Source organism: Dipodomys merriami, unplaced genomic scaffold, assembly GCF_024711535.1.
Source record: "Dipodomys merriami isolate MVZ:Mamm:240054 unplaced genomic scaffold, mDipMer1.0.p SCAF_90, whole genome shotgun sequence".
Lineage (NCBI taxonomy): Eukaryota > Metazoa > Chordata > Mammalia > Rodentia > Heteromyidae > Dipodomys > Dipodomys merriami.
Genome location: NW_027206513.1, coordinates 1,533,676 through 1,549,163, shown reverse-complemented (window position 1 = coordinate 1,549,163; position 15,488 = coordinate 1,533,676). Strand labels below are relative to the sequence as shown.

Below are 15,488 nucleotides of genomic sequence, written 5' to 3'. Positions count from 1 at the left end.
ACTTCTGGGTAGTGGGGGAGGAAGTAGTTGGGGAGGTGGGGAGGGAAGGGATAGTAGGGGAAAAACAGAGGGGATAACAATGCTCAATTGGAAATATACTCATTACTTTACTCATGTAACTGTAACTCCTCTGTACCGTATCTTTACAAGAAGAAAAATTTTTAAATAGCTTGGTACTGGCACAGAAACAGGCCTGAGGACCAATGGAATAAAATTGAAGACCCAGACATGATCCCACAGACCTATGGCCACCTAATATTTGATAAGGGGGCCAAAATTATCAGTTGGAAGAAAGACAGCCTCTTCAAAACTGATGCTGGAAGAATTAGCTATACACATATAGAAAATTGAAATTAGATCCTTATATATAACTCTGCACCAGAATCAACTCCAAATGGATCAAAGACCTTGAGGTAAAAGCAGAGACCCTGAAAATATTACAGGAAGGGATAGGGGATATGCTAGGGCTCCTCAGCCCCGGTTGAAACTTCCTAAATAAAGATCCAGAAACACAACAAATCAAAGAAAAGCTGGATAAATGGGATCACATTAAACTGCAGAGCTTCTGCATGGCAAAGGGCATAGCTAGCAAGATAAATAGAAATCCCACAGATTTGGAGAAGATCTTCACTAGCTATACAACAGACAAGGGTCTCATAGCAAAAATGTACCTAGAGCTCAAAAAATTAACTTCCCCAATAACAAATCCCCAAAGAAACAACCGCCCCATTAATAAGTGACCAAAGACTTAAAAAGAGGCTTCTCTGGAGAGGGAATAAGAAAGGCCAATAGACACATGAATAAATACTCAACATCGCTGGCCATACAGGAAATGCAAATCAAAACAGCATTAAGATTCCACCTCACCCCAGTTGGCCATTATCAAGAAAACAATTAATAACAGATGCTGGCAGGGATGTGACCAAAAGGGAATGCTACTACACTGTTGGCGGGAATGTAAGCTGGTTCAACCACTCTGAAAGGCAGTATGGAGGTTCCTCAAAGAACTAAACATAGAACTCAGCTATGATCCAGCAATCCCACTCATGGACATTTATCCAAATGATCACAAGCTAGGTCACACTAAAGCTACCAGCACAACTATGTTCATTGCAGCATTATTTACCATAGCTAAGCTATGGAACCAACCCTTTATGCTTTTTGAAGTTGGTGCTCACAGGACTTTTTAAAAAGGTATTCAGTACCAGGGGAAGAATGGAATAAAGTTCTTGGTTAATTACTTGAACAACATGCAGTGTATATATGTCCTAAGACAAAACAGATTGGAATAGGAGTTGGTTTGAGTTAAAAATTAAGAGTTCCTTTCTGAGATTAATTTTTATATGTTTGTTAGACATCCTGAGGTTTATGTTCGGTAGAAGGCTGGGGCTCAGGGAAGAGTTCAGTACAGAATATCTCATTGGCATTACCAACAGTTAGATGCTCATCAAATCCATAGAATGTGATCTAATCACAGCCCAGAATGAGTGTACAGTAAAGAGAAAAAATAGTGCCCCATTCAGAGTTGGGAAAGGGAGGAACCAGAGATGGAAGCTAAAAAGAAGACGACTCTGGAGAGTTCGTGCTCTAAAAGACCAGGAATACAATTCATTTTTAGGAGAGAAAATAAATGTTTGTGAAAAAAAATATGGCATCAGTTAGAAAAATGATCTTCACAAAGAAATTAACAGTTTTGGAAAGGGAATAAATAGAAGTATATAATTCAATTTCTCTCCGTTTTAATTGTCTTAAAACAACAATTTTTTGAAAAAAATAACAACTAAGCTATGTCGCTTTAGATTTTCCATTTTTAGAAAAACAGGTGAAATTAATTCCAATAAAATAGTCTAGAATCCTAAGAAAGTGGAACATATTAAGTGTTTGTAGCATATTTAAGAGGGAAATGCACTATATAATTTTACTATAGCTCAAAAGATGGGGAGATAAGTTAGGAATTCACTGTTTAAGGTTATTATACTACATGGGTAAAAATGAAAGTTATTTGAAAATAACCTTTGATTCATTAAAAATACATATTATAAAAGCTGGGCCAACAATTAAAATGTGTGTGGAAAATATAAAAATGTCATGAAAGTGACACAGTGGAATAATAAACAATAGCTCATTCACTCAAGAGCTGTCAAAAAGTAAAAAGAAACACAAACAGATGAATAAACTGAAATTCAGCTTTAGCTTGATAGACTTAAATCCAAACATATCAATAATTACTTTAAATGAAACTGGACTTCTCAGTAGTTTAAAGTCAAAGATTGTCAAGTTATAAATAAAAAGCAAGATTCCATTATATGCTATTAACAAGAAATTCACTTTGAAGATATAAGTGGGTTAAACTAAAAGTATGAAGAAAATATACCATGAAAACATTAAACAGAAGATGCTTAGAATAAAGGACAAAATGGCCTTGAGGATAGGAAATATTTTTCAGAGATAAATAAATTACCTAATGTCAAAGCATTAAATTATCTAAGAGGAAGTACAAGTCCTATGCATGGATGCACCTAAAAATAACTTTCAAAATACTGTAAGCAAAAATTGGTAAAACTTAAAGAAGAAATGGACAAATTAATCATTGAAAAGCCAGCCTTCTCTCATTTATTGAAAGACCAATTATGCAGAAAATCACTAAGAATATACATCTTTGCAAAGCATAATTAACCAACTTGATCCAATTAATATTATAAAATTCTTTGTTAATTACATAAAAATACATATTTGTCTCAAGTGTACATGTAACATTATATATACATGGGCATGTACACTCATACACATATATTCAGCACAGTCACACACACAGACACACACATACACACAGACATACACAATGGTTATGAGTTCATAAAAAACAAAATTCATACAGAGGATGTTCTTGAAGCTATGACAGTACTAAATAATCCATGAGCCAAAGGAGAAGTCTAAACGAAAATATTAAACTATTTTAATTTAAATGAAAACACAGCATACCAAATAAGTGATATACCAGCTGCAATGCTTCAAGGGAAATTTTAGTATTAAATGATTATAGTATGTAAGAAAGAATGTGTCAATATCATAATTTAATCCTTCACCTTAAGAGAGAGGGAGAGAGACTGAGAGAGGGCACAAAAGAGTATGGATTATATCAGAGCAAGCGGAAGGAAATTAATAATACTGGGGGTAGATAGCAATTAAATTTAAAACAGCCAAATAACAGTGACTCACAACTATAATCCTAACTACTCAGGTAGTAAAGTTCAGGAGGATCAAACCAGGAGGCCAACCAGGGCAAAATGTTTGGTATAATCCTAACTCAACCAATAGCTGAGCACAGTTGTGTACACTTGTTATCCCAGGTACATGGGAAGCTGAGATCAAAAGAATTGCAGTTCCTTGCAAGACAGGCAAAAATGCTCAAGAGACTTCATCCCAAAAGCAAAGGCTGGGCTTGATCGTTCAAACCTATCAGACCCAGCTATGGGGAAAAGCACAAATAGGAAGATCAGTTCAAGCCAGCTTAGGTTAAAAAAAAAGTGAGACTCTATCTCCAAAAGAATCAGAGCAAAAAGGGCTGGAGGTGCAGTTAAAGTGGGAGAGTATGTGTCTAGAAAGTGTAAACCCCAGTAACCACCAAAAAAAATTAGAAGCAAAAAACAATGAAGTTGATGACTCATATTGAAAACATTATTGATAAACATCTATCCAAACTGATGATGTGGAGGATGATGATGATGAGAAAGAAAGAAAAGTGGGGAAAAAAGAAAAAAAAGAAAAGTGGGGGAAAGGCAGAGGGAGAGGGAGACAGAAAAAAAAAATACCAGGAATAAAGGAAATAAAACTACTATGGACTCTCAGATGTTAAAAGAATGATAAATAACACTATAGTCAACATCAAAAACTATGGCAACAAAAACTTTATATGAAATTTTTAATAATTTTTTAATCACTCAAGAAGGAGCAGAAGCAAAAATGGAATTAGAATAGCCAAAACAGTACTGAAAAAGAAAATCTGGAGAAGTCAGATCACCTAGTTTCAATACATATCCCTTTTTCATTGTCAGTTGTGGGGCTTGAACTCTGGGTCTGGACGCTGTCCCTCAGTTCTTCAGCTCAAGGCAAGTGCTCTACCACTTGAGCCACAGTGACACTTCTCGTTTTCTGAGTGGTTTATTGGAGATAAGAGTCTCATGGACTTTTCTGCCTGGGCTGGCTTTGAATAGCAATCCTCAGATCTCAGCCTCCTGAGTAGCTAGGATTACAAGCTTGAGCCAGTAGCACTCGGCAATACATACCTTTTTTTTTTTTGACAAATTCTATAGTCAAAATCCAACATCCATAATAAAAATGCTCAACTAGGAGTAGAAGGGTGCTTACTCCATCTACTAAAGATAATTCAGTGAATGTTCAGTTTAGAATGGTGAAATACAAAGTGTTTTTCCTACCAATATCAGGAACAAGATAAAATCCACTCATACCACAGCTATTCAATTTGTATCAGAGCTTTTAACAGTCTAATAAAGCAAGAAAAAAAGAAAAGGATAAATATTGGCAAGGAAGAAATGAAATTCTTTATTTATATTTAATGTATAAGTAGAAAATCCTAGAGTCTATCAAGACCTACCAAATTAATAAGTGAAATCAGAGAGAATGTACGTGAAAAGATCAATATAAAAATGCTATCAAAAAATAATTGGAAGTTAAACTTAAATCTCCTACTAGGAGCTGAAAATCATACTAGTAGCTAAGTACTGGGCCACTGGTAGTCAAATCCCAGAGTGGTAGGTCTTCACCTGAGCACTTAGATGCTATTAGCTCTAGTAGCCATCAGTCTCTGGCCTCAAAAGGCTTGTACTGTAAGTCTTCCTTCTCAGGACTTGGAGCTCTAAGCCTCTGAGTCTGTCAGCCCAGCCCATAAGCCTTTGGCCCTCAGGTGCCTTTTCTACCATACTAGAAAGCTATTCCTCATCTATTCATGATTTCTGAGTAGAGCAAGAAAAGTCTAGCTATCTATTGTTGCTGTTATAACCCTCAGAAACTGGCAGTTTTTATGGTGTTAGACACACACTTGCCCAAATACTCAGCAAGTCTTGTTTAGTTATTTACTCTTAGAAAATTAAAAAAAAAACCTGTACAAAGCTATTCACTGTAGCTATTTATTGTAGCTTAAAGTCTGAAAGCATCTGAGATATATGGCAAATTGTGATCATTTTATGTTTCTTCTCAGTAATAAAATTAACAAACTAGGGGCAACACTGAGGAACATCAAGGCATTGTGTTGAAGAAAATACACTGAAAACAAAAGGATATGGTGTGATTTCATTTGGGAACCATGGGAACAGAAATCAGAGAAAGCTACTTGTCTCTGCTATGGTACTGACTTAGAATTCTTGACATAGGGTTCAACTGCAAGGAGCCTGAAGAATTAGCTGGAGAGATAACAATGGTTTATATTTGGTTGGAGTGCTCACTACATCATGTTTATTTTGGCCAAAACTCACTTAACTATATACTAAAATATGTACATTTCCTGTAGGCAAATTACATCTCATAAAACCTTCAGAAACATTTTTTGTGTGTGTGCCCATCCTGGGGCTTGAGTCAAAGTCTGGATACTGGTCCTGAACTTTTTTTGCCCAAGGTTAGTGCTCCACCACTTGGGCTACAGCTCCACTACAGCTTTTTGGTAGTTTATTGGAAAGAAGAGTGTCATGGGACTTCCCTGCCCGGGCTGGCTTTGAATCATGATACTCAGATCTCTCAGCCTGAGATCTGAGCAGGTATGAGCCTCTGGCCCCTGGCAACATCTTAGAAACATTTTAAGTAACAGATGTTGGGTTTAAGTGATTTACTTTTTTTTCAGGTAGCTTGGATTCATCTTAGTGTTGTTTCTTAAACTCAGTCTGTATAATTCACTGTTGGTTCTCTAGAAAACTGGCATTCAGCTCTCTAACCTTGTGTGTGATCAGTATTGGATACATCTCTAAGCCCTCCCAACTAGACTCAAGGTGGCTGGCTACCCACATCAGAAGCACACAACATACAGCAGGGACTTCTCTCTGATGATCACCTTCTCAATAGTGTGCAAATTATCGAACACATGCCAATGCTGTTTCTCAGAAGTTGATTACTAGAGTTAACACTGAGACACAGAATTTCATGGTAGAGAAGAAAGAAGACAATAGAAGGGTCCAGGGTTTGGGGTTCTATTCCCAGTCTACCTCCTGCTGGCCCTATAATTTCAGGCAAACCCTATAAATTTCTTATGTTTACAAGAAGCAATGATAGCAACAGGATGCAACTGCCCGAGCACTGTGTTACTGATGCAGGAGGAAGAACTAAAGGCATCAATCAAAGCCTGTGATAAAATGAGAATCTCCATAGCATTTATAATGTTATTCCCATTCTTTTATTCAGTACTCTATCTCTTTCCCTTACATTCACATTGCACAAACCGTGACCTATTTTGAAACCTGTATTGTCAATTTAGAAGTTAGAGATATTTAAACTTTTAGAAACTGTACTGAAACACTGCCTTGAATCTATTCAAATTCTCTGTGGCTTTCATTCTTCTGGACATCAAGATTGGATTTGCACCATTAACTTGGGCTTTGTGTGGGAGAGTGTGGAGTGTGGGACTGTGGGACTGTGGGGTGGGGCTAGGGGTATGCTGACATGGGGCTTGAACTGAGGGCCTGGATTCTCTCAGCTTTTTCTCTCAAGACTGGGACTCTACCACTTGAACCACCTCTACTTTCAGCTTTTTGCTGATTAATTGGAGATAAGAGTCTCATGAATTTTCCTGCCCAGGCTGGCTTCAAAATGAAAACCTCAGATCTCAGCCTCCTGAGTAGCTAGGATTACAGGTATAAGCCATCAACTCCTAGCATTTGACATTCAATTTTAAACACAAGGTCTTTCCTGCTCACAGAGAATAAGCCCTTCCCCTTCCTCTCCTCTAAGTCCTTCTTAGTGCCTGGGTAACACATTCACCTGCAGAGAGCCAACCCCAGAGCCATCCCATCTACTGGCAAAGGTCAGGACCAACACTGTGGCCAGGTGAGGCTTCAGCCAGAGAGAGTGCGTTTGGTGCTCAATGATCTTCACCTCTTCTCTGGCCTCAGGACCAAATTGTCTCTGGCTAGAGAGAGGTAAGAAAGCTTTAATCAAAATGTGTTGAGCAACCTCATTTCCAGAGCTTCAAGTGCCAGCTAACCATTAGCCTTTCAAATACTACAGAATACAGAAACTCAAGATTCCTAAAAATGTGGTTAGGATCCTAAGACGTCCTAAGATTGTTTTTTGGCAATTTTTTATTGTGATTAAGTGATCACATAAATTTCACAAATTTCACAGTATTATGGGATAGAGATGCTTAGTTAAAGTCACAAACACTTTCTAACCTTCATGGGACAAATTGTCTCTATCATGCTCTATAAAGTTTATGAGTTCTATGAGCTTTGACAATACAGCTATTTCTTCTACATCGGGTGATATGTACATTCCTTTCCTTGTGCTTAGTGTCAGCTGTTCCCTCTTTCCCACTCATTCCCTAAGATATTTTTTTAAATGTCTGATAGAAATGCTTCTAGCTCTTCTAGAAATGCTGACTCCAAAATAGTCCATGGTAGGAAGGATAATATCTAATACATGGAGTAATTTGTACTCCTTAACATTTACATGACATTTTATAGTTCCAAGTGCCCTGTGATCATTAATTACACAGCTTTTACTAGGATTGTGACATAATTAATAGGACAGAAGCCATACCCTAGAACATATTTCAAAAGGACATTCCCAACGAGGAGGGCAATGTTAGCCCCCGTGTTCCTGTCAGATTCACAGTTAGGTCATTACTCTCAACCCACTGAAGCCCCCTGCAGTTCTGCACAGAAAGGTATTCTGCCTCAAATCCCTGAGCCCCGCAGACAGTGGCTATGCTGCAGCTATTCCAAGAGGACCAGGGCTGTCCTGGGAGCAATCTGTAAGGTGATGTGGGAGAACCCCTACAGGCAACACCAGAACCCTACACCATACTGAGTCCAGGCCTGTAGAGAGAAACCCTTTACTCTGCACAGGCCTATGTTCCACGATCTTGAGCTGGGCTACATTCTGTCTTCAAACAGTTCTTGACTTAACATTGATTTCTTGGAGAGTAGGAAATAAATTTTTGATGCAAGGTCTTGCTATAAAACTGACTGACCTTGACCTCCTCCTACTTCAGCCTTCCTGATGTTGGGATTATAGGCATGCACCACCACACTTAACAATGTTGATTTCTTAAAAGACATGTTATAAAAACATATGAATGCGTACACGCATATATGCATGTGCCCACACATGCACATACACAACACACACACACACATACACACACACACACACACACACACACACACACACACAGAGTGCTACATGGTCAAACACTCAGGATAAATCTGTGCTGCAGACAACAGTGGGCTGGAGAATCCCATCCATCATTCACAGAGCAAGAATAAAGAGCTATTTTTTCAACAATTTTATATTCTATGAAGACTTTTTTAAACATACTTTTCTTTTTTAATATTGTCGTCATTAATAATGCAAAGAAAGGCACTCTGATTTTTTTTTTTGGTGCAAAGGGTGTCTAGATGTCAAACCTGACACAAGTGGGAGGTGGTAAATATAAATAATAGGCAGAGCCAGAGGCAGAGACAGAAGTAGCTACTTGCAAGCATTGTGAGCAGGGGCTTGTCTTTCCCCAGACCCAGTTTAACCACCCACAGACAGTTGTCCCAAGATGCAGCCCCACCCCACCCTGCCCTGGCCTATGGCCCTTCACTCCATCCCTGCATATATCCAACCACAGCAGGGAGTGGCTCCAAATGAGAGGCCAGGCAGTCTGCGGGGAAACCTCTCAGCTTTTGCTGGATCATGATGAAACAAACAAAAAAAATTTCATAGATGCAACAATGGTGTCATCATAATGTTAGGTTATTTTGTGTCCCCACAAAATGCATTTGATGAAGCCCTAATCCCCAAGTAACTATTTGGAAATAGGACTTTTAGGAGGTAATTAAGGTTAAATAAAGAAATAACCATGGGGTGTTAATTCAATAGGATTGATAGCCTTGTGGGAGGAGGAAAAGAAGAAGGAGGAGGAGGAGGAGGAGGAGGAGGAGGAGGAGGAAGAGGAGGAGGAGGAGGAGGAGGAAGAGGAGGAGGAGGACGAGGAGGAGGACCATGTCTTTCCATCATGTCTCTCTGTCTCTGTCTCTGTCTCTTCTTATATCTATGTGTGCATGTGTCCTTCACTCCCTCTTTATTTCCTCATGCACACCAAAATGGTCATGTGAGGACACAGCAAGAAGGCAGCCATTTGTAAGCCAGGAAGAGGAACCTCCTTAAGACATCAAGTCTTCCAAGGCCTTAATGTTGGATTTCCAGCCTCCAGTACTGTGAGAAGCCAATACCTGCTATCTAACCCACCAGTATTTTGTTATAGCAGCCTTAATAGTCTAATACAGTCATTTTTCAAATGGCATTGTCCCCAATCACTTAACTTTTATTTGTAACTGCTGTAAAGTTGCTATGATTTTTATAGCTAAAATCTTATTCATCAAAAACCACATATAGCCACATAGAACTCACTTCTCCAGGAGGCAGTTGGGTTTCTTCTCTGTGCCTAGCGAACACACTAGACCTTGGACATCTAATGTTAAGAAGGTTAAGTCCCACACACTCAGCTGACAGCCTAGTACACAGAGAAAACCTAGACAACGAGGGAGAGAATTTTAGGCTTGAAACATGGCCTGGCCTCCCACTCCATCAATCAAAAGTATTTCCTTCTTTAGTGCTGAAAGAATATCATCTTGCATAATCAGGAAAAGAAGTGACTGTTGTTGATACCTTTGTGTTTGATTTACTCAAAAGTCATGACATCCATACAAATTCAAAGGGCGTCCCCTGGAGTTTCCTGTTTCTGTATGTGAGGTGTCTCTGTGTGGCCTGCAGCAGGTGCTACTGAAGGAATGGAATAATAAATGAAATGTAGGCAAGGTGTGGCAGGAATGCAAAGTATGGCAAAGTGGCCCATGTAAGACCTTAAGGAAGGTCTTTGGATGTTGTCTGTGACCCCCCAACCTGTTGTGCCTCAGCTTCCCAATGTAGATATACTTTGTTGTGGTTCCATTCCCTCTCTGACCCTTTCATTTGCCTGAGCTGACAGGCACAGAGCATAAAGAGACCATTGGCATCCAGGTGGCAGTTCAGGGTATCTCTCATGTTGCTGACAGGGAGTTTAGCTAGCCTGATGCTAGAGTTCACAAAGATTAGGACATTTCACAAGAATTGGAATTTACAGCCTTGCAAACAAATAAACAAATAAATTTACAAACAAATAAGCACCACCACCAACAAAAAAGTGTGGCCATTTGAACCCATGCTCAGAGACAGGAACTTCTTTGGTCAAGCCATGGCTCTTGTTTCCAATTCTCAAAGCAAGTAAACCATAGAAGTTGCTTGCTGGACCTGAGAGGCATTGTGTTTCCAGCCCCACCATAGTAAGTTTCTTTTTCTTTCTCATCCAGAACCGTTTGCCTCAGCAACCTAACCAGTTAATTACGTTCTGTGACTGTGATACACAGCTGTAGGCATTGTACATGAATCTATGAATTTATTCAAAGATCTCCTAGGGAGCAAAACAGCTCTGAGCATCTTGTTTGGAATAGAATTCAAAGGTCTTGACTCACCATTCAAGAGTCCACTTGGCCTCTGCCTCTTTGCTCTATACCTCTCACAGGCTATTCTCATTCTGGACCTCTATCCACACTGGGCTTTCAGTCTCCATCAGCCTCACCCCAAAATACCACACACCTAACTAGACGCATTTTGGGTGGCTTGGCCAATTGTTCCCTCCCCACGTTCAGCCTTTTCAGATTGTTTTCTTCTCTAATACGCCCCCTTTGAAAACCAAACAGAAACAAAGCAGAGAGCAGCTACTACTCAGAATGTCCTGAGCTGTCCATATAAAATCCTTCCCCTCACACCCAGCACCTCTCCCTTTCAGCCTGGCACCCACACATAAGTACTAACTCTTTGTGGCTGGTGTTTTGATGCCTGGGTCTTGGTGACCTTGAAGCCTACCCTTCCCAGGGATAGCTCTGTCCTAAAGATAGCAAATGACAGGCCTGTGAACATGCCGTTCAAATGCAGGCTAACCAATCCAGAACCCACACCCCCAACTGGTTCCTCCATAAGGCTCTCATACCACTGGCTAGTGGTTCCCTCACTAGCTACCCCAGGGCCAGGTGCCAGATGACTGAAGACAGTCCTTTGGCCTCAGGGCCCACTAAAATTACCCAAATTGGCGAATCCTATCCCGGTTTGCCTGTGTATCCTGCCTCACCCATTCCTTCCTTTGTAAACCACAATCAGGGTTCTTGTCTACATTTTTCTATTACTCTTTCCTCGCTGATCCCTGGGGCTTTCCCTGTGACATGATGTGCCCCTGCCCCTTGGAAACTATGTGCAAATTTTAATGGTGATCAGCTGTTTATCTGTAATGCTCACCATACCTGAAGCTGGGAGGGAGCCAATGGACAGTTAGGCAGGTGATGGATAAAGAAAACAAGAGAGCAGAAGAAGAAGGGACCAATTTCCCCTATGCCAGCAGCCCACTCTACAGTGGCTTTTATATCAAGGGCTAAAGGCAGGCAGTACCCAACTCCTCCCTGCCCCACCCAGCTCAGGATACTAATAGTTCCCCAAGCACTAAGCAGGAGTTACTACTGGTTTCTCACTCATCTGATGTGTACTCTGCCTTCTGCAGGAGGGAAAGTGACACTAAAGGCTAATGACCCTTTGGCTCCTTTGGAGCTGTTACAGCCAGAGGTCAGCCCTGTGTCTGCTACCATTAGCCTCAAGTGGGTAGCCTGTCTGCAACACAAGCCAGCAGAAAGAGAGGACATCAAGGCCAGGCTTTAGAGGATATGGTCCATGTGGAAACCTTGACCTGTCACTATGCAGTCATTTTCTTGTTTATGCTCTCAGGAGCCCATGGGGAGCACTGAGGGCCCAGGCTCCTGTTGCCAGCATCCTGGCATGCTGCCCTGCACATGGCTTCCAGGGCTGTAATCCTGCAGCTGGCCAGCAATTACTGCCTGCCAGACACTTTTATTGTTCCAGAATATGATCTATATGGACACAATATTCTTCCTGTCTTCCTCCACCAAGTTACTATTTTTCTTTTAAAATCACATGTGAAGGCTATATTTTTCCCTGTAAACATAAATTTTTATTGCAGTAACTCTTTCCCTGCCCAATAAAAAAAAACCAAAGTGACTTAGCTTGAAATTTTCATGATCTTTTAAAAACAAAGATCAGTGTCCATATGCACAATGATGTCCACGTGAAAATAAATCAAAGGCTCAGAAAGCGCAGTGGATGATGCCATTTAAAATTATAGATTGGCAAAGCTATTTCTGGATTCCACCAACTCCTGAGGAATAGAGGAAACATTTATTTTGGTTTGTTTTATTTCATTCCCACTCAATTTTGAACATGGCTGCTTAAAACAACATTCGTGGAAAGTGACACGGCTATTAATCACCAAGGCAGCTACTGCAAGGCGCAGCCTCTGGGGGGGACTGCACCGCCAGCCTTCCTTACTCTCCCTCTGGTCTCTCCTCCCAAAGGAGGCCAGTGACCTACTAAAAAGATAATTGCTTCCCATGTTTCCGGCTCGGCAGCATCATTGCATCAGTCTTCTGTGAGTGACAGCCAGTTACATTGCAAGAAGGACAATGCTGAGCCTCTGTCCTTGACCCTGAGATGTCTTAGGGATTCGAGTCAGTTTGTGGGCATCCCTGTAGCCAGAGGGAGAGAATATAATACCTTTCTCCTTCACTGTTAAAAGTGCTGAGCTAAGCAATCAAAAGCTAAGCTCCTTCCCAAGCTTGAACCATTTTTCCTGTGTGCACTATCCTTAGTGGTGACCTAACTGCAGACTCAACCAGGAGAGTGCCCTGGGTGGATGCTCAGACCCCACTCCCAGAGGCTCCCAGAGATTCTTCAGAGAGCTCTCAGAGAGCTCACAGCCCATCTCTTCCTGATTCTCTTCCTTTGTGGGGGTACTGCTGGACCTAGCAACTCAGAAGGAAGATATTTGACAAAGCAGGAAACTTGAATGCCACACATTGGACACAGAAGACTGAGTCGAGCTGGCCAGCCAGAATGTCAAAACTTGGCTTCTAATTATCAAGATACATGGTGGCATCAGACACCCAAATTGGTAGCTTCAACACTCAGCATACTCAACCCCAAAGGATCTGTCCTGGGATCAAGCTTGGGATCACAGGAGTCAGTCTGCATATAAAATGTTTTGTCTATTTTTTTTTAAAGTCTGAATGTTTAATAGTTTCCCTTGGGGTCTAAGTAATCCTGTATCAAGACATCAGATTAAATATGTTATAGCTACCATGTTTTAGTCTTTCTTCAAGTGAACAACTTTTAATCTATCTATAGAGGAAACAGAAGAGTACTACTTCTTTGTGTCTATGAGTGTTATATTGCATGTAGATAAAAGCTGATTTAATAGTAATTTTGACTGAGATTATATATTCAATGTGGCCCCAAGAAAGAGTTTACAAAGTGCCCCTCTGATATTCAGAAAATCCCACAAAATAACAGTTTTGCCTCCCAAGCACCATTCTCCATCAAGTCTAGGTAGTCAACTGCTAAAAGCTAGAGTCATTGATTCTCAATGATTCTGATGAGACCAATGACAAGGACAGGTTTTAGATATAAAAATCCTTTATTTACAGAAAGAAATGAAGAATCCTTGCTTTGTTGTTACTGCTGAAAACTCTGTGCAAAATAGGTTAGTGCTCTACTCCAGCACTTGTAAACACTAGGACCTACATTGCCTTGGTCAGAGTTCAGGTCTTTGGGCAAAGAGCCTTGTAACAGTTCTTTAGTTCTCTTTTTGTTTTCCCTTTCTCAAAGATGATAATATATATATATATATGTATATATATATATATGTATATATATATATATATATATATATATATATATATCAGCAACACGAAAGCATCCCTGATCGATATTAAATTCATAGGAGACGCCAGAAGTCCTTCAGACAAGAGACAGCACAGTAAAGAAAATCTGCAGAACCATTTCTACATTTCCACTGAGTGTGTCATTTCTGATCAATGGTAGAATCCTGACCAGCAAGATCTAGTAGGATCATCCTGGATCTGAGACTAGCTATTCTAGATTCTTCTTCAAAGGGTCAATGAAAACAACAAGAGTGAATACAACTTATAACATGATGGCTCAAGCAAAGCTCTTTAAAATAAACTCCAAGGGCCCTGGTAGCCTCTGCTGAGTTTATTCTTGTTCTGTTCTGGTACTTCATGCTGCTGATGAGATCAGAAGGGAGGTATCTTGGGATCAAGCTAATATCACATTCCAAACATCACAAGAGGGGGAGGCAGAAGAAAAAATTACAAAAAAGAAGAAAAAAAATCAGGCTTTGGATCAGCTACTCCTTGTTTGCATGTGGATCAGTCACCTGCCAGTGTGTTATCTTGGGCAAGTTACACAAACTCTGTGAGTCTTGAGTTCTTCAGTCCTGAACTTGGGCTGATAATGATCAAACAGACTGAAAGATGACACATAGTAGGTATTCAAGGCAGAGAAAATGACATCCTCAGTCATTATCGTTCACTCCAGAGTTACTAGAATTACCTGGATTCTACTCATCCTTTACCTAGGGAAGACATTGTAAATCTTTCCAAAAGAGCCACTCTTCTTCTACTTTTAAATCTTTAATCCAAACAAAGAACTAACTTATAATGAGTCACTAAAACTGCTATAAAATGAGCTTCAGGGTGTAATAAAAGGGCGGAGAGATTCCTTCTCTTGATTTTATATAAAAGATAATAAAATTGCTAAGACACAAACAAGCTTAGTCTACTAACCTATTAGAAAAAGTGTGTGTGTGTGTGTATGTGTGTGTGTGTGTGTGTGTGTGTGTGCATGTTCATGCATTAGAAAGCTATCTAACAGCACTTGCATCAAAGAATAATAGCAGACTTTCTTCTTCCCAAACTCCAGGTAGAGACAAAGCAGACAACACAGCCCGAGACAGTGGGGTGGGCAGAGCCCCCCTGCACACTGTGTTGCCATAGAAGCAGCAGGTTCTTTACAAAGCCAATCAGCCAACCCTAGAGAAGAGCCTGAATATTATTCAGTTGATTCCCACACAAGGGAAATTAATTTACTTTTCAGAATTATAGCCTTAGCAATATCTATGAGTGACAAGATGCTTAATGCTATTTGTCGGAACTGTGATTCCTTGAGATTTTTCTTCTAAGAAAATTGCATCTTAATGAATGCACAAGAAAATAACAGTAGTGGGAGATGTAGATCCATAAATTATAGCTGAGACTGCCTGGGGTGTGTAATAATTTACTGTTGAATTTTTTTATCTTAAAAATGTATAAATGGAGATA

The 15,488-nt window shown here is 40.0% G+C and overlaps 1 protein-coding gene across 1 annotated transcript in view; it reads right to left on the bottom strand.

The window, feature by feature from the left end:
* Acoxl (acyl-CoA oxidase like) overlaps positions 1-15,488 on the bottom strand; it is a 366,861-nt gene that overhangs the window by 165,571 nt on the left and 185,802 nt on the right. Inside the window, 1 exon segment of the mRNA XM_070013290.1 lies at positions 7,020-7,132. Within this exon segment, the coding sequence (XP_069869391.1) occupies positions 7,020-7,132 (113 nt within the window).